This window comes from Falco rusticolus, chromosome 8 (assembly GCF_015220075.1).
Source record: "Falco rusticolus isolate bFalRus1 chromosome 8, bFalRus1.pri, whole genome shotgun sequence".
NCBI classification, from domain to species: domain Eukaryota; kingdom Metazoa; phylum Chordata; class Aves; order Falconiformes; family Falconidae; genus Falco; species Falco rusticolus.
In genome coordinates this window covers 7,856,304-7,884,035 of record NC_051194.1, presented here as the reverse complement: position 1 = coordinate 7,884,035, position 27,732 = coordinate 7,856,304, and the positions used below count along the sequence as shown (strand labels likewise).

Sequence of the window (27,732 nt, the reverse complement as noted above, 5' to 3'; positions counted from 1 at the left end):
AACCATTTGTTTATGCAGCTGGTAACAATTATTACAGATGCTGCTGGGGTCTTTGAGACAGAAAAAAATGAGACCCAAAGATGTCACAGCGGGAACAGTCTATCAGATGACTGAACACCCCAGCAACCTTTGTCAGGCTGGCTAACACCACGCTTAGTAGAACAGAGCTGCTGTTTAACCTCGGATAGACAGGCACTCGGCACCCTTTACTGATAAAGAAGAAAACTCTAACAAAATCAGGCTTTTGTTTTCAATTTATTTTGCAAATCTACCAATTCATTTTACGAAAGTATGAAATCCTACGTGGCTACATTAAACAGTTACATTACAATCCAGGTAATACAAATAACCACTACAAAGTTAGTTTTAGATACTCTTGGGTAACAAATAGATTTAACATTATTCCTTTATTTAAAATAAAAATAAGTCACAAAGAAGAGATAAAATAGCCTTGTGATTGTCAAGAAATTTAGTTTAAAGCAAGGAAACCACTGTAGACTCTCCTTGTCCTACAAAAAGGTTAAGAGAGAAACACAGATGTTTACATAATCTTTCAAAGTTAATGTTCAATTAGATGCATCAAACAAATTTTAGTGCACACATCTACTCAGGATAACAAGAATAGTTCTACAAGTTTGGAAACGAGTGTAAGTTTCATTCTCTGGAAATTACATTTACTGTATAACGTCACCATCATCCTTGCTTTCAGATGCATAATAATCCTGTAATATTGTTTGTAAAATACACTTGAGCTTCAAATCTGCTCTAATTTAATTCAGTGGGAGTAGGATCTGTTTCTACATTTAATAAGTACTCCCGATTTACTGAAATCCTTACAAAACAGCCTCCTTCCCGGGAATGAAATTAATTTAGTAAACAAAATACTGTAATAACTCAGGAAAACTCTTAGCTTTACTATCCAGCAATTGACATTGCCACCGCATTTCTGAGGACCTTTACGCATGATCATGCTTTCCACCAGCAACAGTACACACGAAGACACCGAGTAACTGTGCTTAGTAAGGACTTGGAGCTATGTAAATAAAGTATAAAAATCAAAGAACAGATTGAATTCATCTAGAAACTGCTCTCCTAACACCCACCTGACACACCCCTACTGTCACTCTGCTGCCTGTAAGCTGCCACTTCTGATGAGCCATCTCTCAATCACGATTGCGTAACTGCTTCTTAGGAAGCAACTAAATGGAACTTTGATTTTGTGGCTGCATCTCCACATTGTGTGTGTAGTCAGGGGCAAAATGTCCAAGATGCTACTGCTGCATATAATGCAGTAGTTTCACAGAAGCAAGGAGAGCTGTTTACGGGGAAAAAAGGCAGGTGCAGGTACATTCCTGATGGCCTGTGGCACAAAGATTAAATCAGATCATTCTGTCTTGTAGCCTTCACCTCTTTCAACCAGGACATCCAAAAGGGTGCAAACCCCCAAATCTCCACTCATGCATATGCAACAAACCTGCAGAGCTGGCTGTAGTACAGAAGTGAAGCCAGCAGCATCTTAGCGGGGCTTCTAAGAGAACTAGGTGTTTATCTACAAGAGTATCTTTCAACACTGATCACCTCTAAAAACTTGAAGAAAGCAGACAGGTAACACAAAACTATACAAACTTTTCACCTGGACATAAAGTGCCATCAAACTATGGAAACAAAAAAGAAGTTACTGTTGAGGGCAGTAGCTCCTGTGTCTACAGAAGACTTTATTCCCCTGAAGCAGTTAAAATTTGCTACGGTCTTGGAAATGGTACCAAGCTGGTGGGAATGCTACTATAACCAAGGCTAGCAATCTTCTTCCTTCCTGACAAATATCACTCTTAGCCGACACACCAAAGCCAACTAGGGTGCATTTACTGGTAGCTGACTGCAGAACTTTCCCCAGAAGGCAGTTTAAAATGGTAATAGATGCTTTAGTTTCCCCGTCTCTGATATGATACGATAAATATAATTTGTTCAGATCCTTTGTTACGAGCATGCATTACAACAGACGACCCCACCCTGTTATTACCACTGTGCCTGCTTGTTTTCTATCCCTACTCATGTAAATGTAATGTCAAATCCTCTTAAGAATCCTGAGCAGCCATCCAGAATCACTTGTTCAACTGACATTTCTGTAATAATAAGGAAAGGAAAAAGAGTTGTGGGAAATTAAATGGTGCTCCTGTTGCCAAGTTGTTAAAATTATATGGCAATATGCTTCCAGTAGTTGTAAGAAATTAATTTGTGGAGTGCTTACAAGCCTTACATCTACTAAATCTCAACAGGATATAAAATGCTATTTAAGTGATACAACTTACAAACGTTAAGGAGAAAAAAAATCAGCACCAAAGAGTGAAAGAAGAAACTAGATTCTTGTCTGCACTCCGATTCCTGGAGGCTGGATCTCTACAGCTGAGGACGCCATGTGGGAGATCCTTGGTGAAGGACTTATGTGTGTACATGTCAACACCCGCACCACTCGCTCTCTCTGCTACCCCTCTTCAGTGGATTAGCCAGGGAATGTTCAGTGAGTTACTCCACTCTTGCAAACAGTGGCTGGCAAATAGCTCAGCCAGCCCCCTCTGCTAACCAGCTTCTTCCACTGCTTTCTGAAAGTGCTACCCAGAGCAATGTGAGCATCGCTACTTCTTACTACCTTTATTATAATGCTGTTCAGAAAGAATTGAGACACCTGATCTGTAGATTAATTCATTTTTAAATTATGCCACAACGTAATTACTGTCACTCTTTTCTCACAACAATGTCAAACACAATATAAAACTTTGGATTTTCTAGTGAGTGAAATCAGCAAAGTCAGAAGACAGACAATGCTGGCAGTGCTGTTACTGCTCCATTCTGTAAGGCGCTTTGGCAATCAGCACCAAGTTTAAGCAACAAGCTTCGTAATAATTTGCCCTCCACACGCTAGAGTATGCTGCACAAGTTTGCTGCAGACGCACCGAAAACTGAGACCCCCTGGTTCTTCTCTAAGCTGCTTTGAAACTACAATTTGTTTAATCCAGCAGCAGATCGTGGTACTATTCTTTTTCTAAGTACAGTACATTTTGATAGCAACACAGAAGCACACGACACAAAACAGATTTGTACAAGCTCACCATGGTTCTGATGGGCTACACACAGCAAAAGGCAATTCAAAAAGAGCACACAAAATTCATCAGGACAACACTGACTCAAAGGAATTCCAGCTCCACTTTGTGAAGGAAGAAAAGGGTTCACAAAGGAAAAGATTTTATTGCAAGTTGTACTGCTCAGCTTGGCCACTTCTAATACAGACCAAAAGTATTAGAAGCTACCAAGGAGCCAAGGGCAAAGAATTCCTGTTTTGTAAATATTTTAAGTATAGTAAGCTTGCTTTAAAAAGAAAAGCCACTGCACAATATTCCAAATGGCCTCCTCTAACAGACTTGAAATTGTTAGCTCAACACTGACAGAAAATACAGATTTCAGTAGCAGTTCTGGCACCTTACGATTTGGAAAACTCTTGTGCATATGGTACTGAGGCAGCTTGTTTGTGGACCGCTTATGGCAGCATCCCAGGGTCACCTGTGCTCTCTCCACAGCAGCGTATTACTGGCCTCAGCAGGTGCCCTCCTCAGAAGGCGCAAACTGGCAGCTGTCGTGAGAAACAGTGTCAATGCTCTGCACTTCTGACTGTGGGTGAATGGACACCTGAACGGCTATCTCTTGACCTTGCTCATTCATGGACCCATCGTCTGAATCCCCGGCTGGTGAATCGCTGCGCTTGATCTCTGGGTTGACGGGGTATATTGCAGCTTGGGTACCACAGGCTTGGGTCTGTTTTTCCTCCTCACCAACTTCATCGGGATCGTCAACTCGCACGGCCTCAAAGATCTCCTCCATGAACGCCCTGCAGTTAAGGATCAGAGGTGGAAGGGGAATGCTTCTGGCAAGCTCTTCAATGTACCGAGCAAACTCCATGGTCTTAAACTGAGTGACTTTGGCCAGCTCTAGTGTTTTGGCAGATGTAATGATAGGGATACGCTTGGCTATCTCAAAAGCCTTCTGAAGCTTCTCAGCCCCTTCCGTCCTGAAGAACTCATTGATAGCCTTCTCGGTTTTGCGGAGGTGACTGCTCATCATGCACAGACGGGTTATGTTCAGAATGAGGGTTATAGCAAAGGCAACGAGGCACACAATCATATAGTAGATACTCATGTCTCCTGAGGTGAAGGTAACCCTCAGGGTGACTGTGTAATACAAGGTGTCATTACGATTAACACCTGCACACGTGTATCGCCCCCGATCAGCAAAGTTGACCTTTGTGATGTTAAGGGAATTATCAGCAATCCTCCACCGGCCACCTGGAGATTCAAAAGAAAAAAACTGAGCTAATGAAACAAGAAACACTACGTAAACTAGACATGCACTGTTTGCTCCATCAACAGGAGACAGAACTGGGAAGTAAGCAGTCCATTTCTAGCATAATACAAACAGAACACCAAGGATGGAAATTTCCTTTTCATGCTTGTGATACAGAGCACCATAATCCAGTTACCAATCCTTCTGCTTAATGGTAAATTATTCTGCAGGCTTGCTACTGTGCTTTTTCTCCTTTCTCTCTGCACTTTCTTGTGTGCTTTTGGACTGCTAGCTCTTTCTGACAGGGAACCTAATTCTTAACTAGTGCTCCTCACCAACTGTGTAATGCTATCTTGAAAGACTGTCCTCTATAAAGCCTAATTTTCCATATGTTCAGAGTCAAAAGTCAAGTGACCCATGGAAAAGATCAGTCTGTAAATGGCTCGGCTGGCAAAAGAACCCAGGATTTTCCTGAGACAGTTTTCTGCTGAGCATGCAGTGCTGATATACAAAACCCACGTAAAAAGAAATCAATAAAGAAGCTAGCTTTATACAGTATTTCCTATGCATTAATAACTTAGGGGGAAAACTGTTTTCATAACTCATTCTTCTAATTACTCTACTTTGAACTAATCTCCAGATGGCATTATAACTACAAAGAGGTTACTGAATACTGCAGGCCAGAAAGATGGCCTCCGAGAAGATCCTATCAATTAGTTCGATGACCTTCATTAATACTAATAGAGTAGAGAAAACCACATGTATCTCTAAAAGACATTATTTTTTGAAAATTAAAAACTACAGGGACAGAACTATTAGAGCCAATGGCTAGGAAAAAATATTCTCCCCCTATACAAAAGGGTTAAATAGCATGTATTTCATCATCGGCCATCACAAATTGCGTTAGTTTCCACTGTCTCACTGGCGCATAAACCAGAAAATAAATGTAATAAGTCACCCCATGCTTAAAAAAATCCTGTAACAAAATTAAAGCGCTGATTGCCAGCTGGAAAAGGTCACAAGTTGTGGAGAACTGTGTTTAATTCATGTGTTTGGAAAAATACAATATAAACCAGAGCAAAAATAATAAATAAAAACATGTTAGTATTTGGTAGGATGAAGACTCATTTATTCTGTATTGAATGCTGTGATGACTCTTAAGGAAATGATTCCGTGGGGCACTACCGCAGCATGAACGGGCTAGGACAGAGCAACTCAGGTATAATTCACGTACAACATGCCAGAGGGCAAAGGGCTTTGTCTTGCCCTCTCCTTATGTCCCAACTGTAAATGGAGGATAGGAAGAGAAAATAATAATAAACTCCCGAAGGTTTCAGTTACTGTGTAAAAGGAGAGTCCTGAAGGATAGGAAACAGCTGGAAAGCTCACCTTCATCCTTCTGTTCAAGCAGGTGTCCTCTGGAGTTATACCAAAGAATATATTCATACTGGCTGATGTTCAGTTTACATTCAATTAAAATACTGGTCCCTTCTTTGGCTATGATATCATGGTGTGCTGGAGAACTTACTAAAGCTTGAGACACTGTATGAAGTGATGCATTGAAAGACCCAAAAGCAACTGTCCTGTTAAAAGCTACATTTTTCAGTGTAAATCCAATTGAAAAATCAGTACTAACAGTCAAAATTAACAGGCAATAGCTGAGCTTCATGGAAAGCTACAGATAATTCTTTTTTCATGTAATATGGAGAAATGAGGTCATATGATATTAAGCTGTATTGCTCTGAGATAGGAGAGGAGGCTCTTGATTTGTTCAATGATAGAAAATGTCCTGGATCCAAATGCACTTTCAAGACCATCAATATTAGAAGTGGAAACTGGAAATCCAACTGAAACAAACAAAAAAAAAAAAAATAAAAAATTAAGTTTATTAATGATAGCAGGCTTATGGCATATTCAAGTTTCATTTCCAGTAAACAGATTTCGATTAGCATAATATAAACTGTCAGCTGAGAGGTTCCAAATCAGAGCTCTGCTCATAAAACAGTAATGAAATGAGGGTAAGAAGGCATTAGCACACCCTTCAGTCCTCTAAACGTTCATCTTCCCATCCAAATAAATAATCTCAGGAATAATAATCATTAAGGAGAAAAATGTTTAAAAAAAGAACAAATTGTTCAGACTACTTGCAACGCGTAACTATCTTTAGGGTCAGAAAGTGGATTTTACATTTGTTAACAGAGAAAAAGTGTTTTCTTAATAGAGGAAGAAAAGCAAGAAAGAGGATATAATTTCTGCCTCCCTCTCCACCAATATCAAAGTGCTTTTAAGCCCTGGTTTTCTAAAGCCAGTCTTTCATTTAGCACCTAGAGCAAAACCAAAGTGCACATACTCCCCTGATTTTTAGTATTTATACATCTACTTACTTGATTGTAGAGGCACACTCAGCGTCAGATGTCTGAATACTACATAATATGCTTATAATTTCTTGTGTTGGGAAAAACTCTCTTGGCAGTTATCTACAGCCACAGAGAGGAAGCCCCTTTCGGAATATCGGGATACCGATGTCTAAACATACTTCCTTTTTTGCAGTCTCTCTTGCTGCTGATGCTGTATTTTCTAACTCTGCCTCCTTCTTTCTTGCTTGTTTTAAGCAAGATCCTGTTTAAAATCTTTTATTTTATGCTGCTACATCTCAGCAGTCATATCTTGCTTATCATCTTCCCTACCCAAATGCTGCCCCATACTTCAGAGCGATTAGAAAAATTGTTTTGCCTAGGGACAGAATCCATACTCTTCAAATTAATGTGCACAAAAGATTTTTTAAGACATCACAATACCGCCTTTAATTTTATATTGTCTGCACACAAGGATTTTCCTTTTCTAAAAGCCAGAATAAAACCAACTTGTAACACAATGAAATGACACTGATAAGAGGAAATCTGTAATCAATTTTCCTGGAAGCCTGATTCAAGAAAATTTCTAATCCAATATGCATTCTCTGAAGTTATGATTCCATCTAGACTGCTCCAGAGCCCTAAAAAACAATTTATGAAGTACAGAAGCCACAAGCCAAAATGTTATCTTAAAGAATATCTCACTTCATCTCATTGACTGTGTGACTTCAAATTTATCATCTTTTCTTCTACCAATAGCAAATGCTAGTGGAGTTGAATTCATAAATATCGCAATACAAAGGAATACAGTTTCTTAAGAAATAATGCAGACACTTCTCATCCTTCCAGACTGACTAGTTAATATTGCCTAAAGCAGACAGAAATCCTATCACTTATGAAAAACAATGTCATATAAATAAATACAGATTATTTGTATTAATTGTCTTTTCAGCAGAGAAAAATCGAGTATATTCAAGAATGGGAAAAAGTGCTGATAACACACTTCCCAGACTAGGAATTTTTTCAGCTAAAGTTTATTTGTTGAAGGTCAAATCAGACTCCAGACCTGACATCTGATGAGAAATGTGTTATCCGACCCACTTCTGTTGCGGCTATTGCCAAAACCAGTTTAACAAAGAAGGCAAAGACGACAGCTGTGTCCAACTCTCCTTCAAGCTTGACTAACCAACTCATCCACTGAATCCTGCAAGAGAAACTGGAAAACAGGCCTTCCACTTGTTTCTCTGTAAACAGCAATCCCTTCATCTGCCCTTTTTTTTCTTTTTTTCTTTTTCCTGGGCCCCACTCTTTCTACCGTGCCTCTTCTCCATTCATTTACAGGAAGACCAACACTGAAGCCTCGGTTCTACTGTTGTGCTGAAGAAGCAACTTTCCCACAGCTAAATGGTTAAAAATGGTACCAAGGCTTCTTTCCTTCCTGTTCTCCACCAGTTATATTTCAGGGAAAGTGTTACTGAGTCTTGCTGCCTCAGGTGAAGAGCATCCCAGCCACATCAACTGCACAGGTCTGAAAAAACCCCAATACTAAGGTTGCTGCTGATCAACAACTATTTCTCTGTTTGAAGGAGTGGTTTTAACTTTCCTTTTTTAGACCCCTAGGATTTTCAGAGTGTTTCAGAGCCTTCAGAAGGCTGCTGACAACTGACCTGCTTACTTTGGCAACTTTGTGCAGACTTCTTAAAGACAGGCTGAGGGTTATTGGTAGTCGGTGGACCACTGACATTTGGATTGCTGGAGCTGCCGTTTGAGAGTCTGTCACAGCTTGCACTAGCAAGTGAGGCACTATGGTTGCAGATCTTCAGAACACTTCCCTCCACAACCCAGCTGCCTTCGGTTAAACATGCCACTGCACTTAATGGCTTTTGCATGCACTGGGGCTTGACTTGACAGCATCTGATGCGGTTACAGCCGATGATAGCTCTGCAGTGAAGACAAACCCTCATCTTCAGTATCAAATCAAACACACAGAATAACTTACAGTCATCTAAACCAATAACCTACCAACTAATAATGTTTATAGATTTATTAGAGAATAATTCCAGTACCTCCTGTACTTTGCCTGTGTTATTGTCATTTTGAATTATTAAATTTAAATTGTTAGATTTCCAAGTGTCTGTGACACTCCTCCTAAAATGACATTAGGAACCTCAGTCAATTATTTAACACAAGAAATACTCTGCAACATTTCCCCTCATAAGAATAAGATAATTATCTTCAGTAATTGCATATGCTCTCCACTGTATTTGCACTGAGCTTGCATAATGTATAAAACATTGGTGATGGGTCATTGAATTTTACTATTAAACCCTTCGAGGTCTGATTTATTAGGAATTGTTTGTCACATTTCACTTTTGGAAAAGCCATTATTGCTAAGCAGACAATGGTCTCTCACTGCCGAGTGCTGGGAAAAATAAAATGATTTGTGAAATTCATATTCTTCAACTATCACACTTATGCAAAACAGCTGCTGGAACTGATAAAGGATCCAAAAAGGATAAAGCATGAACAGTGCCAACACCACAATTACTCAAGAAAGCATTAAGCCCAAGCAAGATGAAATGTGCAGAATAAAACTGGCTTTTTTACAACTGAACCTGAAGTTGAGCTCAACATATTTAACCTTTATTAAGCCGTAAGTTGTAACAACAAACAGCAGTGGAAAGATAAAAATCCGTGAGGCATACGCTTGTATGAGTCATCTTTGGCTCTTATCCTAAAGAAGTCTATTTGTGTTTAACTCAAGAGCATTATAAGTAGCCCCACTGAGGTCAATGGAAGTACTGATAGTACTTAAAATTACAACATTTATAAGGCACTGCAAAACTGGGGCCCAAGAGGTTGCAGGATATATGGTTTTACATTCACTGCTTATAACATCATTTCATACCTGTAGAAATGTGAAGTAATAAACCGAGACACACCTGAAAAACCACAGACTCCTCTCACTTCTGGCACACAACACGGCAATCTGTTTTGGCAGTTACAACAAGCTAATTGGTACTAATGCACACTAAATGGATCACTTCTGCACAGAGCACGTGTCCCTCCTACTTGCAGGGTGGTGTCTTTAAGAAATAAGGCCGCCGTGACCGTCCTGCGAGGGCCCCGTGACCCTCTTTCCAATCAGGAAACCGCATTTGGCAGAGACCCGCAGACATTAACTCCCGGGAAGTTTATGAAAATAGATGGTGTGGTCTGGATGAGAGCCATTACCGGGGTTCCCAGCGCGGGAGGCCGCAGGGAGGGCTCACCTTCAGCCGGCACCCGTGAAGGCTCCGTGGGGGTGCAGCTGCACCCACAGGCCAGAAACCTACGTAAGGAGAAAATCTGCAGGAGAGGAGAGTCGACCTCGCTGCCGCACAGGACCCGGTGTCCCGCCGTGGACGCGGCCCCGCGGCTGCCTGACACTGCACACACCCCCAAGCGTTTTCCCTCTGTCAGCTGAAAACGATCAGGCATAAAACTCTACAGGGGAAACACACTCCCCATTGCAGCCGAGGGAGCCCAGGCCACGTCGCCTGACGTCACGCGGGCCTGACGTCACGCGGGCCTGACGTCACGCCAGAAGCCTGCCCCCCTCCCCCCATTCCCATGCCAAAACAGCGACGCAGGCCCCCGAGCTCTCCCTCAGCAGCGGGGTGGGCGCGGAGGGCCTGCGCGCCGCTGCGCCGTTTCCCCCGATTCCGGACGCCGCCAGGTAAAACCTGGCGTCGCGCAGCGAGGCAGCGGCCCGCCGCCCGCCCCGGGAGGAGGGTGGCCGAGCCCGCCCCGCCCCGCCCGCCCCGCGGCCCCGCGCCCCGGCCCGCCGCACACCTCTGCCGCCGCCGGCCCCGCCGCCCGGACGTGCTTCCCCGCGCGCCCTTCCGGGCTGGGCCGCACTTCCGGGGTCAGCCGGCAGGTGCCGCTCTGCGCCTCGCCTCGGTGGTCCCGGTCCGCCCGGCGCGGGGTGTGCGGAGCTGGAGGGGCGGCCCGGGCTGGCGGGTGAGGCGGGGCCGGCACCGGGGCCACGGAGCGGGCCTCCGGAGGGCTGGGGGTACGGGGGGGCCGAAGGGGCCTTCTGTGGGACAGGGAGTCCCAAGGGCACGGGGGCTTTGAGGCACTTGGGGGTGCCCATGGGGCAGGCGCTGCTATGGGGGGGTTATGGACACCTGGGGGTCCCCTTACGGGGCAGGAGTGGCGCGGGGAGCTCTAGGGAACCTGGGGGTCCCCTGGGTGTCAGGCAGCCCCACATGGTGGTTACGAGACCCTGGGGGTCTCCGGGGAAGCAGAGGCGCAGGGAGGCCGCAGGGCTGGGGGCACAGGGTGGTGGCCCCTCTGGGATGACTTCGTGGCCGGCTGGGCCCGGGGGTGCTGCGGGGGCCCGGGGGCGTGGGGGAGCCCAGCCCGTCACCCGGAGCTGCCCTTGCCGTAGTGCTGCCCCTCTCCTCCGCTGCAAGCCCACCGAAGGCGGTGGCGGGGGCAGCTGCCCTGACTGCTTCGGTGGGGGCCTCTCAGGGAGCGCAGCTTCGTGCCAGCACGGACCGGGGGGCTGGGGGGGGCCCGGCCTGGCCCTGCCAGCTGCTGCTGCCAGGCCCTGCCTGCTGCTGCCTTCAACGTGCTGTCCCACAGCTGCTGAAGCGCTGCCAGCAAAGCCAGGAGGCACGGAACCTCTGCCCCATGAGCAGGCCGCAGCATGGCAGCCTGTTCGCGGGCACCCTCGTCCCCGAGGTGTGATGTGGGGGCCGGGTGCGGTGGCAGCCGGAGTGTGTTTCACGTTCTGGGTGCTGTTAATGCCCTGGTGAAGCTCAGCCCTAAATACAGAAATGAACTAGCTGCTGCCTCCCTACCTGCCCAGCTTTCCCAATTCATATCTGACACCCTTCAAAGCAGCCATCCTGATCAGTTTTGGGGTTTGTGTTCGGGTTTTTTTGGTGGTTGTTTTTTTGTTGGTGGTTTTTTTTTTGTGTGTGAAGCAAGTCATGGATGTAATTATCTGAGGACCTTTTGAACCTTTCATTTGTGTTTCAGAGTTAGCAACCTTTTTCTTTCCTGTGGAGAGGGTGTTAAAGCCACATGTTTCTATGGGACTTTAAACTTTCAAGTGTGACATTTCATCCAGGCAGATGTAATTTGGTGCACACACTTGCTTAAAAACTTAATCTGTTCATGCGCTGTGGTAACATGAAGGGATTTCTGTCTTAGTTGTGTTTAATTATTTAAAACACAAATGTGATGCGTTTGAACTAATGTCAAAGTGTACAAGGAAGTGATTATTTTATCTGCTTTCTTTCTATGGATGTTCATAGTCATGTCTGAGAAAGACAGTGGTGAAAATCTGAAAGAAGAAACCTCTTACAAAGATGAAAATGAACAGAAAGCAGAGGAACTTGGCTGCACTGACAGCACTGAAGAGCAAGAGCTTGAGCCTGTGCCTATGACTCGGAAAAGACCTGAACTCAAACCCCCAAGCCAGCCTGCTGCCACAGAAGAGCCCGCAGCTGAAAGCCTCATGGTATGTTCCTGTGCCCACTGAATAATGTGACTGCACGTTTCATGACTTTGAGCACAGAAGCTTTCTGAGCATAAGCCCCAATCCTTTTCTGAAAATTCACATTGCTGTTTGTCTGAAAAGAAAAAGCTGCGCAAAAGTTACACATCACAGACTGCTTGTGTTCCTCTCCTCACCACAATATCTCCATCTCTCTCTTCTGCTTTTCTTCATTAAAGGTCTCAGATTCTCCTGCTGCAGTTCAGACAGGATGGGGGTACTGGGGAAGCTGGGGGAAATCTCTTCTGTCAACTGCCTCTGCTACTGTAGCTACTGTAGGTAAGGCTCTTTCTGGTGTTTGATAAATATTTTAACCATGCTTCATGTGTCAAGCTACTGCTTTTGAGCTTGTTTCTAGAGAAGGAGATTTCTGTTATAGCAGCAATTATTGGAAAAATGTCAAGAGAATTGTTCAAGTAACAGGGAAAACTTGTACCGAAAGGTACAGTGAGATTAAGGAGATATGCTCAGCCAAAATTACTTTCAAGTTTTTAAGTTGTTTACATAATTTTAAGCCTGTATTTTAAACGGTATTCAGCTGGTGTTTACAGCTTGATTTAAAAGCTGAGATGAAACCTGAGTTCATTATATTGGTAAGCAAGCTGGGTAGTGGTAGGTTTTAGTGGTGGGCAAACTGTCTTGAAAGGAGGAATCCAGAATAATAATTAAAAAAATAATGCAGCCCTAATCCTGTTCTGTTCTGATTTCTGTTATATGTCACGGTTAAAGTAATACTGCTGTCTTCTCTAGGTCAAGGTATTTCAAATGTCATAGAAAAAGCAGAAACAACCCTTGGGATCCCCAGTCCTAGTGAAATCTCTTCAGAGGCCAGAGATGCTACAAGAGGTCAGTTTTTACTGCGTAAGAAAAACACCAAAACATTTCTCATAATGTAATTAGCTGCAAAATAATACCACCTTCTCGGCGTCATGTATATTGAGGTAGACATCTCTGTGCTAAAATAATACTCTATTGCTTACTTCTGTTGGTTCTGAAAAGTAGGTAGGAAAATAATCCCAATTCTAGCCCTGCTCCTGGCTGACACTCGGTGTTTGTTGATTTTCTGCACTCTGCAGCTGACAGGATCTTTTTTTGGGAGCAAGGAACTTAATTTTCTGCCTTCTAATGCAGGAAGCGAGAATCCTGGTGCTGGCAGCACAGATGCGGTTGATGACGGCAGTTCCTTTCCTATTGCTGGGGCTCTTGGAGTTTTATCAACCATCTCTACTGCTGTCCAAAGCACAGTGAGTGAGTTGGGAATGCAAGAGAAAATGCGTTTAAGAGAGCGTTGGGGTTTTTGCCTTTCATCTAAAACATTGTAAGAGGAAACTTTTTTAATTTTGACTTTTGTGGGCTGAATGGTGAGAAACGGTTTCAACCTTCAGACAACCTTTATCCTGTGCCTTGCTTCTAACTGGCATTTAATGTGTAAGATGTCTTGAATTTTGATAGTTCTGTACTCAGTGTTGATACATGCATAACAAAAAGTGGACTGTGTGGTTTGTGCGTGTCACATCTGTACTCTGTTATCCCTGCTCCCTTCCTTTAGAGTATTCAGGTAAATGCTGGGTCAGACTCACTCCTGGAATATTTCTACTGATTTGCACAGAACTGTCTAGAGATGAAATCCATTCTCTTCAAAAACTTCTGTGAAACTAGCCCAAATTACTTGGAAATCAGCTTGCTCCTGTGACCATGAGAAATGCACTTCAAAGGAACCCATTACCCTTAGAAACTGTGCTTTTGTGATCTGCTGTCTTGTCAATTTGCCCATGAATCTGAAAAAGCCGCTGATGGAAAGCTTGCTTCTGCTATTAAGGCTTGAACGAGAGTCAGCAACCAAAACCCACAGGTCTAGTGTTTTTTGGTTGAAGGATGAGAACTGAATATTTTAATGTGCTGAGAACCAGCTTGTTCACAAAATGAAAATATACTTCTCATCAGATTACTGCAGTAGCCAGAGTACTACATTAAACTGTTGGATGATAGTGTGTTGTGGCTGTTACGTTGTCGTCCTGCTCTCATTGTGGTGATTAGGGTTGAATTTTAGGGTGGCAAGGACCAATGTGGCTTTTCTGTGAGTGTGTACTGTAACATTGCTGATTCAAATCCCCCAACTCAATTTCTTCAATTGTATAGTCTTCTGCAAGTTTTAATCACTCTCTGTATCCAAACGTGATTCCTAGGGGAAAAGTGTTATCAGTGGAGGTCTGGATGCCTTGGAATTCATCGGGAAAAAGACAATGGATGTAATAGCTGAGGGAGACCCTGGGTTCAAAAAAACAAAGGGCCTAATGAACAGAAACTCTACGTTATCTCAGGTATGGCAGTTCTGTATCGGCTCCTCATTGGTTTCTCTCATTTCTTTTTGCTGCTTTTGCAGTCCGGTCATTAAGCAACAGTTTTTACTGTTGAATGAAAAAGCTTCTCCTCCCATATACTGTATCTTCTGGCACTGACCTGAGCCCTCTGTTTTTCTTTTCAAGGTCTTACGAGAGGCAAAGGAGAAAGAAGAGCAGCAGACAGCTACTGAGGTTACCATGGCTACAGAGAAGAAAGCCCATTATGGGTTACTGTTTGATGAATTTCAGGGTCTTTCGCATCTGGAGGCCTTAGAGATGCTTTCCAGAGAGAGTGAATCAAAGGTAATGGCCTTGAGCAATTTGCCTTCTTTTTTGAGTTTGGCTGAGCAGGGCAAAAAAGATCAGAAATATATGTATATACATGTAAAATCAAGTGCTCAAAACTTGCTATAAAGTGATTGATAACACAACTTCACTTTGACCCCTGCGTTATGATCTGGTGTTTACCTTGGGAGCGTTATGTCCCACGTCAGCTCCTAAAGCCATTCTCTATACCCAGCTAGCCGCCGCTCCTGCATGTCTTCAGCAACTTCTCATGAGTTGCTCTGTCCTCATACCCACTTGTTTGCTGCCTGGGTCTGCAGAAGAGGAGAGTGTTGTGAGCACAGCAGAGATTGTCGTCTCTGCCTTGGGGCAGGTAGGAGGGCAGATCAGCATGCAATTTCACAAGTCATTCACTGTTTGTTTTTTTATGAAAGAAAATTGAAGAACTCCTTAAGAATCCATTATTACCTAACAGGACTTCACAACTAGGTCTTTTTCCCTTTCCTTCTTTCTGTAGGAAAATACCACTTCCCAATTACATCGTTCTTTGATGTTTTTACACACAATGTAAACCAGTGCTGCGTCTTCCATCCTGTTTCTTTTTCTTGTTGGATTTGTGATTTTCTCTTTGGTTGTGCTGCCCCTAACCAGGTGAAATCAGTTCTAAACACCTTGTCTGGAGAAGTATTGGACACACTGAAGGAGGAAATGCAGCAACTCAAAGAAGCATTTTCTTTACCTGAATTCTTTGAAGAAGAAGAAGAAGAAAGGAAGGGTAAGTGAGCCCCAGGTTCTGGAAGGAGAAGCTGGTTCTTAACGATATTCTCAGTATAGAACCAACCAGCCCTGATCACTAGCAATGGGCATGATTCCAAAGTTACTCTTTAACTGGATACTTAATCCTAAAGCTGCCTGTGGCCAGGAGCATGACAGGTAGCAATACCCTTCATCTCTGGAAAGCTACTGTGCATTAATTCTGTAGCAGGAATGATTTCTTGCCAGGGCAGGATTAGAGTTGTTTGACTCCTGGGCAGTTCATACAACTGACCTTGAGCCAAGATGCAAATTCAGAGAGATGCTGGGTTTCCCTGACCATGAAGGAAAGACTGTGAATAGAGTTGTCCAACCCATGGGAAAGCAAAAAGCCTTTTTATTTATTTTTTAAATGAGTTAGCCACACAGACCAAAAGATTCAGAGGGGCATCCATCCACAAGAACCATCTGATTCTTGAGGATTATGCAGATTTAAATGTAAATTTCTGCATTGCTTTTACCTAAATGGCTCATCAGGGAGGGCTTACACACCTGCACTTGCTATCATTTAGCATTTAATGTATATTTTATAGTTGCACATGATGGATCTCTTAGCCTTCCCACCACTGTTAACATCTGCCCTGCTGTATGTAATAGGAAAACCATAGGTTTCAAGTGATATTTCAGATTCTCCAAGGTGATGCTCAAGTTAGTGTGGTAAAAAAAAAACAACCCACAAACAAAACCAAACAAAACCCCAAAAAACCTTAGTTAAAAAACCAGAATTCAGAAAGCAAAAGCTTTCTTTTTTTTAACCTTCTGGCACTGATGTCTCCACCTTTTCAGAACTTCCCTTATAAACTGTATTTAAAAAGACCAGGTTTGCATTCTTGCCTGAGGTGATGATTCAAAGAGGAAATAAAGGAAACAGTTGACACACTTGTGCAGAACTAGTTGTGCATTGAAGTGCTGCTTATCCCTGTATCTGTCTTCTGTGTGGGTTCTTTAACCTTTCCTGTCCTTTAGGAGACGAGGAGTTCACAAAAGAAGTAACAGAGTTGTTTTCAGAATTGCGTATCTCCTCAAAGCCAGACAAACTGATCATGGTGAGTTATTTCCCATCTTCTAAAAGCTGAAGAGATTCCTCACAGGAACTGTTTCTCAGTCCTGCTTTGCCTGTGAAAATATCAAATGCATGAAAACAAGCCATGTTTTAGATCCTTTGACAATGGTAGGCAAAAGAGATTGGGCCTTTTCCTTTGACTTTATAGGGCAAAATCATGTTCTGTAAGGTCTTTGGCTCTGAATCAGTAGACATCAGCGTGTCTTTGGCCTGTCACTGGGCAGTTATAAGTGGTGGCAAAGATAACTGGGAGCAGTAAGTCTTCAGCCACCATGTGAAATCAACCTACAGTCATGAACTGAAGCCCTCCTCTTGGTACAAAGCAGCTGGTTTTACTGTGTTCAGAAGTTGGTATGAGGAAGAATCCTGTTTCTTGCCTTCATTTCACTACCCTTCAGATCCACCAAGTGGCAGCAGCATTCTGCAGATGTGTTTCTGAAGCACCTCTGTTAGTCATCTTCTTGCTGGTAAAATCCAGCACCTGGTGCTAGAGAAATAATTGCCCTCAACTGCATCAGTTGATGTGCTGAAAGCACTAGGATCGTTTGTCCTGGTTCTTCTCACTAGCTCAGGAGTTGTAGCTGTTTCCTTCCTCTAGAGAGATCCAATACTCCATGTTTTGAGGTATGTAGAGGGGGGCTTTGTTCCAGTCATTAAATACTATGGTACATCTTCATACAGGTGAGGACATCTGCTCATGAATGGATAGCACGATTCAACAGTAGTCTTCCTAAAGAAGAAAAAGAGAGTGAAGAAAACCAAGAAGTAGAATCCAGAGATGGTGACCATGATGCTAAAATATCAGTAGAGGTAATGGAGTAATGAAGGAAGAGAATATCTGACTGCAGAGTGTTTACCTGGCTGCTAAGTTACAGTTGTGATTCCAGAATTTGCGGGTTTCTATTTCTGTGTAGATTCTGAGGTCTGAAAGGGCAGTGTAGTCATAGTACATTGTGATTCACTTGTTTTAAATAATAAAAGCTTCCAGGTTTCATATGGTATGGGGAATCTTTTTAACTCTTGCAGGACGTTCATGCGTTTGCCATAAGAAGTCTGGCTGAACTGACAGCATGCTCCATTGAAATGTTTCACAAAACTGCAGCTTTGTTTCTACATGGTCAGAAGCAAGAGGTGACAGCCACAGACAGAGCCAAGTCCCTTTCACAGTAAGTTCACCTCTTAGTAAATGTGTAGCATATAATTATTTACATACTGATTAAACTGTCTAATAACTCTGGGATCCATGGGATGCAGGGCTCTTGAGTTCTGCATATGTGTTCAAAGTTGCAATGGGTGGCATCACTATCTTCCCGCAGAATTCAGCTGTTTCTTTTTCCAGCTTAAAGACATTTCTTGATTAAAAAAAGAGGAAACCCTACTTGAAAGCTTTTATATAGCCAAGAAGGTTTGCCCTAAGCTTGTGCTAGTTAGTAGATACACATTTAAAATATGACAAAGCAGTTGTATAAAGGTAATTCTTAATTACCTCTGTTATTCATTTAGTATGTTAGGTACATGATACTGTAAAATTGCTGCAACTAATTAGTAGACTGGTCTTACTAATAATGCATGACATGAGAATTTTCTTTTATGCTGGGAGATACTTGCAAGTGTATGAAATATGCAATACTTTCAGAAGTTAACACTTGTCAGTCAAAAAAAAAAAAAAAGCAAGTTAGTACTGTTCCTTCTGGAATGTATGTGTCTGACCTCTGAATGCTGTTTCAGATCTTCAGCTTTATTTTTCCATCTTTCCCCTCCCTAATTTATTTGGGGAACCTCTGGATCTTCATACACTGTTTATATGCTCTGTATCAGTTTTGGTTTACTTTAGCTGTATATGCATGGAAACAAGGTATTTGTGTGTTACAGGAGTGCTAAAAGGAAGTTACCTTGTAGACTGTATTTACTACATGATTTTCCCACTCTTATTCCACAGAACGACGATTCTGCTGTGTAAAGAACTGTCAACTTTCTCTAAAGAGTTTACTACGTGCTTAACAACTGCAGGGGTAAGGGTTACACCATAGTTCTTGGGATTGAGATGTGGTTAGTTGATTACAGCCTTGGGATCTTCACCACGAAGTGCTTTTTGTGTTCGCATGTTTATATATATATGTTTTGCCCTGTGAACTGATCTTCTGGGCCAATGTTCCCCTAACTGTGGCAGCTGAATGTATGCTGAGCTTTTGAGTGCCTCCTGCTGCGTTCAGCCTAGCACAGACTGGGGGTGGGAGTTGGTGCTGACAGTACTAAGGAGACGGAAGAAAATAAGGTTTGTGATCCTGTTGTGGATTTTCCAAAACGCTCAGGTGTTACTCTGTCATTATCTTTAGAGATTGTCCAGTTGTCCACAGTTCATTTGAAGATGTAATGTGTATATTCACATACGATTTGCGTTGGGCATATGTGGGTTACTTTGTTCTGATTTGCATGCTACAAGGCAGGTCCTCTGCAGCTGGTGACTTAACTTTTCTTATACTCAAGGGAGCAAATGGCAATTTTAAACTTACTGGGGATTTAGCTTTATCTTGCTTGAAGAAATGTGATCAGATTTTCAATCAGGATAATATATGTGTGATCTCTGCAGGTCAAAGAGAAAGCAGATGTGCTTAATCCCTTAATCACTGGAGTGTTTTTGGAGGTCAGTTATGCTGAAGTTAAAACTTAAAGCTAATACTTAAAAAATAGATATGCTGGGGTTTTTCCACTTCAATATCCTTATGCACGCCAAGTTCTCTAACCTATGATCTAAGATTCTGCTTACTTATCTAATAACTTAAAAGTTCTAATAAATGAATGTAGGTTTGCACAAGAGATGAGTTACTTGGTGAAGAGTGAGCTTTACGTGGTCTCAGCTGACAGTTACGATGAGTCAGAAGATGCATATTAAATTCAACAGTCTGGATTTCTAAAATTTAGATGTCCAAAGTCAAACATTAGACAAGCTCAGAAATTAGCATGCCAGAGTCCCAACACTTCCTAGCTGTTAAGTTGGTTCTCAGTGCTTGTAAACTTCTGAGGTGTGGTAGGAAACGGGTGTTTCCTGTTGGTATGTTCTCCTTCCTGCCACAGCATGCTTATGCCTCACTTAGAAATAAATTCTTGTCATCTGTTACCAAACCCAGTATCCTACGTTTGGATTGCACCTGATCTTGTTTGGCAGTTTTTAAGTCAGTTGCTTTTTTGCTGAGTGGCATAAAGCCCCTTAAAAACTTAATATTAAATTGATTTCTAGAATGAATCCTTAAAAATTTGACAAGTACTGGGCTTCTGTTTCTTATGTGCATTAATTAATGCTGTTTGAAATGGGTATGTGGTTACTAAAACTGATTGGTAGCATATTTATTCATGTGTGTATTTTGATTTTTGTTTTCATAGGCTTCAAACAGTGCTTCGTATATCCAAGATGCCTTCCAGCTCTTGCTGCCTGTACTGCAGATCTCTCTTATTGAGGCTAGAACGGAACTATCACAGTAATAAGAATCCTTCTAATTAAGAACTTTTTGACCTTCCCACTTCATAGTATCCATGCTGGAGAATGATGTAATGGGTCTTATTAAAGGGAGAAAGATTAACTCTGATCACTGCTGCTGCAAGAACAGTGATTAAATGCAGAATGGCAATGACAGCTCTTACAGCACATTGAGAGATGTGATTAGCATAGTCCAGGCTGGTGGACAACGTGACAGACTTAAAGTGCATATTGCTTCTCTGTTTCCATAGACTGTCTGTATCTTTTCACTGAAATCCCTCTGCTGTATGTGTTAACAAGCTCTTTGTCTTCACAGTCCAGAGAGCTTCTCCAGTGCTGGAGAATAGAGTAGCAGCTGGCTAGTTAAAGAGTTAGCTAAAATCATGGTGTGATTTTAAAGTCAGAAAGGCATAATTAGGTTCCCGATAGCTCTGTGTTGGTGTTGAAGTGAGTACTGGGTGGGAAGCGCGAGAGAAGGCCGATATTTATGATGATGAACTTTGCAGTTCCTAGGCTGGAAAGCATAGAGCAGAGAGGATTCCTGATCAAGCCGTTGTTGCTGAAGAGAAGCCCTGGCTTCCTGAAAGTGTCTGTTAATGACTCAGGGATGCGCGGTGGGGACTCTCACTACGGTGCTGTTTCTCATTCTTTTGCAGAGTGCTTGCTCCAGCGTGAGCTGGGAAAATGCTGATTGGGCCCGAAGAATGTGGGTACTTCGCTTTATAGCAATAAATGAGAACTGGCTAAAAGGGATTGATTTGTGTTTGGGCAATTTAATGAGAGAATTTAGCAGGAGGATTCCCCTTCTTCAATGCAGCTTGACGTATCGGCCACAGACTGTTCACAAACTCGAATTACTGCTTTTCTCCTCTTCCTGTGTAAAAAACGTTATAAAGCGATGCTCCTTCTTGGAAGGTATATTAATGTAGGGGGAGAGGAAGCAATTTGGTTCTGTTAGCGGGAGTTCTGATTTGTCTCAGAAGCTGCTCCACGTATAGTATCTGTTTCTTTGTGCTGTGAAAGTTCCCTGCTTTGTTCCTTTCTGCAATTTCTATCTTTTGAGCCTGCCCATTGGGAGGGAGCAGCCTCTGTGGGAATCACAAGAGCAGAAATGCACAGCCAAAATGGATCTCTTCAAGAAGTTCAGAATAGCTAACCAGAGGTGACTGAGTGTCACACCTGCATCTGTACTTGCTCATTGGTAACAATGATGCTCAAATCCCATTTGGAAAATCCTCTGGGTTTTTTAGCAGGTCTTGCACATTTCTGCTGTACTGAAGGTTTAACATTCCTCTGCTCTATTTGTGCAGTAGAGAAGTGTTTTTATTATTAGAATATCTTTTGGTTAATGCTCCTCTGATTTTATATATATGGAAAAAGCCTTACCTTGGTCATGGTTAGACTGATCAGATCTCTAAAGGGAGAGCCTTTTTTTTGCATCTTAAAGAAAACTAGACTTGAAAGGGGTGTGTCTGGGGTAAAAAAAAATCTGCACTACAATAAACTCTGTATTTTATTTCTTCTTTTGGTTGATAGCATTATTAAAGAAAGGATTTGTTTTGACAACCGTTACAGTTAAAAGCTATCAAGATAACAGTGGGCACAAATTAAATGAGAAGGAAGAGCTGTCTTTTGTATCTTCTCAGCCCTCACTGTGGCTTGTGGGGCAAGGCTGGATGCTGCTCTGGGGCCCGGCCAGCTAGGGCTTTTCACATCATAAGGTACTGTCTCATAGCAGAGAGGGCTCTGAACCCAGGCTGGGGACTGAGAGCTCCCACAGCTGAGCTCCCAGTTCCTGCATCAGTGCAAAATGGCAGCTTTGTTCCTGCTGCAAAGCCAAATTTTACAGAAATGTTAGGAGAAATAAAGGTAACAGTGTTTTATGAAGCAGCAGCTGCTTTTCTTGCAGATAAATTCCACTGACCTGCAGTGCTTTAGTGTAATTTAATAATTAAAGAAAATGAGGTGATTTTTTTTTGAAGTTGCAGACAGTAATTCTTTCAGTCATACGCCCACCTGGATTTTGTTGCAGCAGCCAGTAATCAAACATGCAGCAGCTTCACTTGTGTGCCAGGGCAAGCACTACAATAGATAGCCAACAAAAAGAGTTCCACAGTTGCTGAAATCTTCCTACCCAAAGGATTCATCAGAATTCAGCATCCAGCTGTGTGGAGGTCTTGCTCAGCCTTGCCTTGTGCATGAACCTAATGAGAGCTGGCAGTAATTTGAGTACTTCTGGTAGCGTTTGGAGAGGCAAGAGGTGGCTGAGAATAGATAAGAGTTAGCTAAGATGCTGGCAGTGACTTGGGGGGGGGGGCGGGGGGGCAGACCGGGGAAAGCCTTCCACAATTATTTTCTTTCCTTGGGAGGGATTCTTCTACTTGCAGCTGTAAAAACTGCTTCCTGGCAGCTGCTGTGGAAAGGTTGAAAACATAAAAAGGGCTTGGTCTTCCTGATGGGCTTTGGGACTTGCTCCCAGCCCTTGCCCAACCAGCTTCCCAGGGACTTATTTTTCATAATTAAAGCACACATGTTCAGTAGCAGTGAAACCTCTTGACACAGGTGGGATGAGCAGTTTTCCTCATTTGGAAACAGCAGCAGTTACATTGCCACTGGTTGCCCTGACCAAGGGGACAGCAGTCCCGGGTCACCTGCAGCACACATTAAATGGCCTGACTCAGAGGCAGGGAGGGGACCTCCAGCATTTCTTTCCCAGGTGTGCACGCTGGATCCTAAATAAACAGTGGTCTATGATGATGTGATTTAAGCAGAGATTGGTCGTCTGTAGCCAAAGGCTCCTTGGCACAGAAACGGAGGGCATGAGTGGCCAGTAACGTGCTAATGAAGGTTTCCTGTGAGCTTCGCTTGTCCCTCGCAGCTCTGTGCTTTGACAGCTCGGAGGTGGCTGTGTGCTGATGTTTCGGGCGCTGGCTGCGGGTTGCTTTCCTTCCTTTAAGGGCGGCTTTGTGCCTGCTGCAGGGTGAGAGCAGAGCCTGTGTGGTTTGTGGGCTGACACCTAGCTGTGGCTGCGGTTGCCGCTCTGCTGTCCTGCTGGCTGGTGGCAGCCACCCCTGTGCTGTAAGGTGCTGGTGGCTGCAGCCTGGCCTGATGGTCGGGGCAGTCTCTGATGAGCAGGTTCCCTGGGGTGATGCTTTGTGTCCAGGGAGTGATGGCAGGGCTGTTCCCTGGGCTGCTCTAACTGGAGAATGCTGCAGGCTTAGGTCCCTTGCATCAGAGCACTGAGAGCCTGGCTGGGGGCTGGCAGGGAGCGAGCAATGAGGTCACCAGTTAAAAATAAGGTTGAGCGTGGTGTTTGTGAGGGAGGATCCTCCTAAGGTGGCAGGAGCTGCTCAGAGGAGCGGGGCTGGATGCCAGCCAGTCCTGACACCAAACAGCCTCCCTGGATCTGTTCCAGGGTTCTGCACTGTGCTCCCTGTGCACATCTCCGCTGAGCTCCCGCGCTGTACCTCAAGTTACCTGGCTGCATTGACCTGGTGGCTGTGTCACACTGGGACAGGTGGCATTGCTGCCATCGTTTACCCTAAGACTGAGTGCTGGCTGCCCCGAGTTCGCCGAATGATTTATGTACGAGCTGAAACATCTCTATTGGAAAGCAGTACAGCTATGGATTGTAAAATTGGCAGCAGCAGGGATGCCATCGGCTTTTCTGAGCTGCTCCGGAGTTTATCCACCCTTGCCATTAAACTCCATCCCTTATTTCTGATCTAAACTTGCCAAGGGGATTCACGCTTTGCATTTGGGGCCGGTGCAGGCCCTGGTGGAGGAGGCCTGGGGCAGACGTGGCCAGGTTTTTGGGGTAAGAGACTTCTGTACAGCTGCTTGCTTCTTGCATAAGTTACCCAGGATTAGTCTGGGTTGGTGGGAAGGGGCTCCAGGTGTCTTGCCATTACTGTAAATTAAAGTCAAATGACTGCGGGAGCAACGTTGATGCAGAGTTGAAAGCTTTAAATGGGGAAAATCTTGCGGGAAAGGCAATACCTAGGTGGAGAAGACAAATCAGCTTTCACGTACACAAGCCCTTCCTGACATTGTTACTGTTATTATCCCGTATTGGTACTATTAAAACGAGGGCATTGCATTAGAGGGGAAGCACATTATGCAAGTGTTTAGACCTGCTGGTAACTGCTCTCTGCTGACAGGTATTTGCTTAATGATATGTTGGAGTGAAAGCCAGCAGCAAGGACAAGCAAGTGTTGTGCGGAGCTGGGAGTGCTGAGAGCTGCCTGCTCCAGCCTTTGCCTGGACCTCCTGGAGCTGCCTGGCACCTCCCACCAAGAGGGGAGCAAGGACCTGCTGGAGGTTCCTCTCACCATGGTTTTAAGGACACCCTCAAATCCTCTCTACTTCCAGCAGGATCCTGACCATAGCATGTTCCCAGGCTGAACCCCAGTGCCCTCCCTGGTCCCAGGGCTGGTCCCTGTGGATGTATGCAGCCTCCAGAGCTGCCCTGGCTTGCTTGCGTAGGGTCTTTCTGCTCCTGCCCCTGCTGGAGGCAATGCCTCTTAGAGTACCAAAGGGACTGGTCATGTTCCCGGTGTCATGTGCTGTCCATGGCGAGTGGCAGAGCCAGTTTTTCTGCTCTGAAAGTGGGACTGGGGAGGAGACGGCAACACTCAAATACCCAGATCCCTGGTAGCTGCTAGCCAGGCATCGAGGAGGCCACTTGCCTTTTTCAGCTCCAGGTAAGGCACTTGCCTGTCTCCCTCTTGTTACCAAGGGGATTTACAGATGTCTATACAGATCAATCTTACAGGCTGGAGAAGCGGAGCAAGAGGGCAGCGTGGAGCAGAGGATGCAGTAGAAGCATCCCTGGGGCAGCTCGTGCTTTCTTGGGCATGAGCCATGTGGTTTTGGGGACGGCAATCGGGTGTTGTGCTGGAGCCTTGCAGGAAGGACTTCAGTCCCCTGGGTGAGACTAGGCACAAACCCTGGGACATGTAAGCCCGCTGTGCCTGGCGGGATTAAGGCCATCCAGGCCATCGCATCTGATGGGGTATAAATACTCAGGTTTGTGTTGTCAGCCAGAGGTCTGAGCCACATGCATCTCGTGTTTTGCTTGGCCATGGAGGAAAATTGCAGCTTGTCAGCAGGGACCATAGAGCTGGCCGCTGGTTTTTGCTGGTTTGCCTGCCTGGGCTTTAGGGAACCAGCTCATCTGTGGCAGGGAAACCTGCCTGCCCAAAATGCAGGGTGGCCAAGGCTCCAAAGGAACAGGCAAAACAGGATCTGCTGGTCTGAGATGGGAAAAAGCTGAGTGTTGGCAGCCCTCATCTGAGCCACCACCCACAGTGAGGGCTGTGCAGGGTGCTGGGTGGCACCCCCAGAGAGGGGACAGGAGTGTGGCAGAGCCCTGGGGCAGGGGAGCCCACCCCATCTCTTGGAAATCAGCTGGGCTGGTCCCCAGGGACAGGGTTAGTGGTTCGCTGGGGAACTGAAGGGTTTTAACCCCCCACAGTAGCATTTCTTAGCATGCACTGGGGCAGCGCTACCTTTTTCCAGCCCTGGCTGCTATGCTTTGCTCCGGTTACCTGTGTCTTGGTGCAAAGCATGAGGTCCACCTCTGCGTACCTCTGTGTACCTTGTGCCTTTCCTGTCTGCTCACACTCCCCCAGTGAAGGCACGAGGCAGGGGCATCCCCCATGGATTTGGGGCTGGACACAAACTGTGGAGCTGTACAGCAGCTTTGGTGAGCAGGACCCGGGGTCAGGCATCAGCTGTACTTTCTCCTGCACCTTCCCAGGGGCTGTCTTTTCTTTTGTTAACGTTTGATTATTTGTAATGATTTTAGATTAAAATTTAATTATTTTCAATTAATAGTTGCCCTTCTTAATTACGAAGATTAATTAGATTACTGTTCATTATTAATTAGATTTTAACTTTGCACTGATTACACCTTTTATCAGCCACTTCACACACTCCTGCCCTCCCCGTCCAACCTGCCTCTCCTCTGATGCCACCCCAAACCCCACTGCTCCTTGCAGCATCTCCTGGCTTTTAAAGCCTGTCTAGGAAATACAATTCAATGTTATCAGCTCAGAAGCTTCGATCAGCTCTTTTAAAAGCCCAAATACCAACCAGATGATGTCATTTTGTGGCTAAAAAAGCATTAAAAGAAAGCATTAATATTCTGCCTCCCTCCATCAGTGGCTGGAAGAGAAACTGTTTCCTAATTACCTACTGCGGCAGGGGAAGGACCCCCTGTGAGCAGAAGGGACCCGATCCCTCGTCCCCTTCTGCCTTCCCTCTGTCCCATCTTGCCATTTGTGTATGAGAAGGGGGGTTTGACCTGCCTGGGCTATTTAATAGACTTTGGTTCTACTATTTTTAAAGCAAACTGTCATCTTTCTCTTCTTTTAATGTCACCTTTCAGGCGCCAAATCAATGCTCAGAGTTTTCTTGCTGTTGCTCTCGGCTTCTCTTCTGCTCTCTGCTGTCTCCATCTCCCTGCCATTGCCCTGTCCCCAGGGGAGGTCTCCTTTCTGCTGGGGCTCCCTGGGAGCCCCAATGCCTATTGATTCATTCTCAATTTGAAATATTTCTGTAATTTGCACTTGCTCACGGGGGGTTTAAGGCATCTCCCTGCACATTTGCCCTGAGATTTCTCTGCCTCTGTCGCTCTCCCCCTGCTGCTTCCCTGGGTGGAGGGCAGCGGGTGCTGCCTTGGTGGGCACAAGGTCTGGTCCTTTTGGTGTTTTGGGGTTTTTTTTGTTGGTTTGTGGTGTTCTGTTTTGGGTTTTTTTGTTTTGTGTGGATTTTTGTTTTTTGTTTGTTTGGGGGTTTGGTTTTTTTTTGGGGGGGGGAGGCCACAGACTGCTTTACCTCTTTCCCTGCTGTTTTGGGGGGTAGAAAGTACACAGGGCCTCTTCTCCCGTGAAGAAGAGAAAACCACATGGTGGGATGCAGTGAGGCATCTTCATCCCTGAAAAGCTCACCCTACTCCACTCTCCAGTTGCTCCTTGAGGTCCTCTCTGTGTTGTAGGTGTGACGGTCTCGTGCCCCAGAGCTCTTTGGCTTCAGTGAAATGTCGACAATCCTGAAATGTGAGTATTTGGTGTGAACCCAGGGGGAACCACCGGGTTTGCATGTGCTGGCGATGAACCTCCCTTTGTGCCTTGTTGTAGGGTTTGGGCGAGAAGATAAGGAGAGAGAGGAGAAGCAAAAGGACAAGGAAGAAGAGAAGGAAGAAGAGGAGAAGGTAAAGACCGAGGGAGAAAAAGAGGACAAGAAGAAGCTGGAAGGGGAAGGAGAAAAGGTAGGGAAATAATGGAATTTTCTGCACATCTGCTGAACTGTTTGCCAGAGGGTTTCCAGCCCCAAAGTCCCCACCGTGGTGCTCAGGGTGAGCCCCTGATCTGATGCCAGGGGCTGTGCTGGGGATACCCTGGACAAACTGTGCCGCTGGCTGTGTGGTGTCTGTGGGGCACCCAGCATGTGGCAGGATGGGGCCAGCCCCTGCGGGGACGATCGGTGTCCCAGGGGGAAGCAGGCAGCTATGGAGC

At 44.6% G+C, this 27,732-nt stretch overlaps 2 protein-coding genes across 9 annotated transcripts; one reads left to right on the top strand and one right to left on the bottom strand.

The window, feature by feature from the left end:
- Nucleotides 1–239: 239 nt before the first annotated feature.
- Nucleotides 240–10,584, bottom strand: MFAP3 (microfibril associated protein 3). 5 transcript variants are annotated; one of them, XM_037397019.1, is made up of 3 exons: nucleotides 10,521–10,584; nucleotides 5,722–6,179; nucleotides 240–4,334 (listed from the first exon to the last, which is right to left on the bottom strand). In XM_037397019.1, the coding sequence occupies exons 2-3, from the start codon at nucleotides 5,999–6,001 to the stop codon at nucleotides 3,589–3,591; spliced, it is 1,026 nt and encodes a 341-aa protein (XP_037252916.1). In that variant the 5' UTR covers nucleotides 6,002–6,179; nucleotides 10,521–10,584; the 3' UTR covers nucleotides 240–3,588. The 5 variants fall into 5 exon arrangements, with proteins under 5 accessions (XP_037252916.1, XP_037252920.1, XP_037252917.1 ...); XM_037397023.1 differs by lacking the exon at nucleotides 10,521–10,584 and adding an exon at nucleotides 9,921–10,257; XM_037397020.1 differs by lacking the exon at nucleotides 10,521–10,584 and adding an exon at nucleotides 9,959–10,257.
- On the top strand, nucleotides 10,284–27,395 carry FAM114A2 (family with sequence similarity 114 member A2). Of its 4 annotated transcripts, none has more exons than XM_037397015.1 (16): nucleotides 10,284–10,404; nucleotides 11,993–12,198; nucleotides 12,414–12,513; nucleotides 12,985–13,080; nucleotides 13,366–13,478; nucleotides 14,421–14,555; nucleotides 14,721–14,879; nucleotides 15,513–15,636; nucleotides 16,641–16,720; nucleotides 17,419–17,547; nucleotides 17,764–17,903; nucleotides 18,677–18,749; nucleotides 19,328–19,381; nucleotides 20,119–20,213; nucleotides 27,213–27,273; nucleotides 27,355–27,395. In XM_037397015.1, the coding sequence occupies exons 1-15, from the start codon at nucleotides 10,299–10,301 to the stop codon at nucleotides 27,268–27,270; spliced, it is 1,668 nt and encodes a 555-aa protein (XP_037252912.1). In that variant the 5' UTR covers nucleotides 10,284–10,298; the 3' UTR covers nucleotides 27,271–27,273; nucleotides 27,355–27,395. The 4 variants fall into 4 exon arrangements, with proteins under 4 accessions (XP_037252912.1, XP_037252913.1, XP_037252914.1 ...); XM_037397017.1 differs by lacking the exon at nucleotides 10,284–10,404 and adding an exon at nucleotides 10,570–10,688 and having other exon boundaries at nucleotides 27,355–27,392; XM_037397018.1 differs by lacking the exon at nucleotides 10,284–10,404 and adding an exon at nucleotides 10,721–10,740 and having other exon boundaries at nucleotides 27,355–27,392.
- Nucleotides 27,396–27,732: the final 337 nt, after the last annotated feature.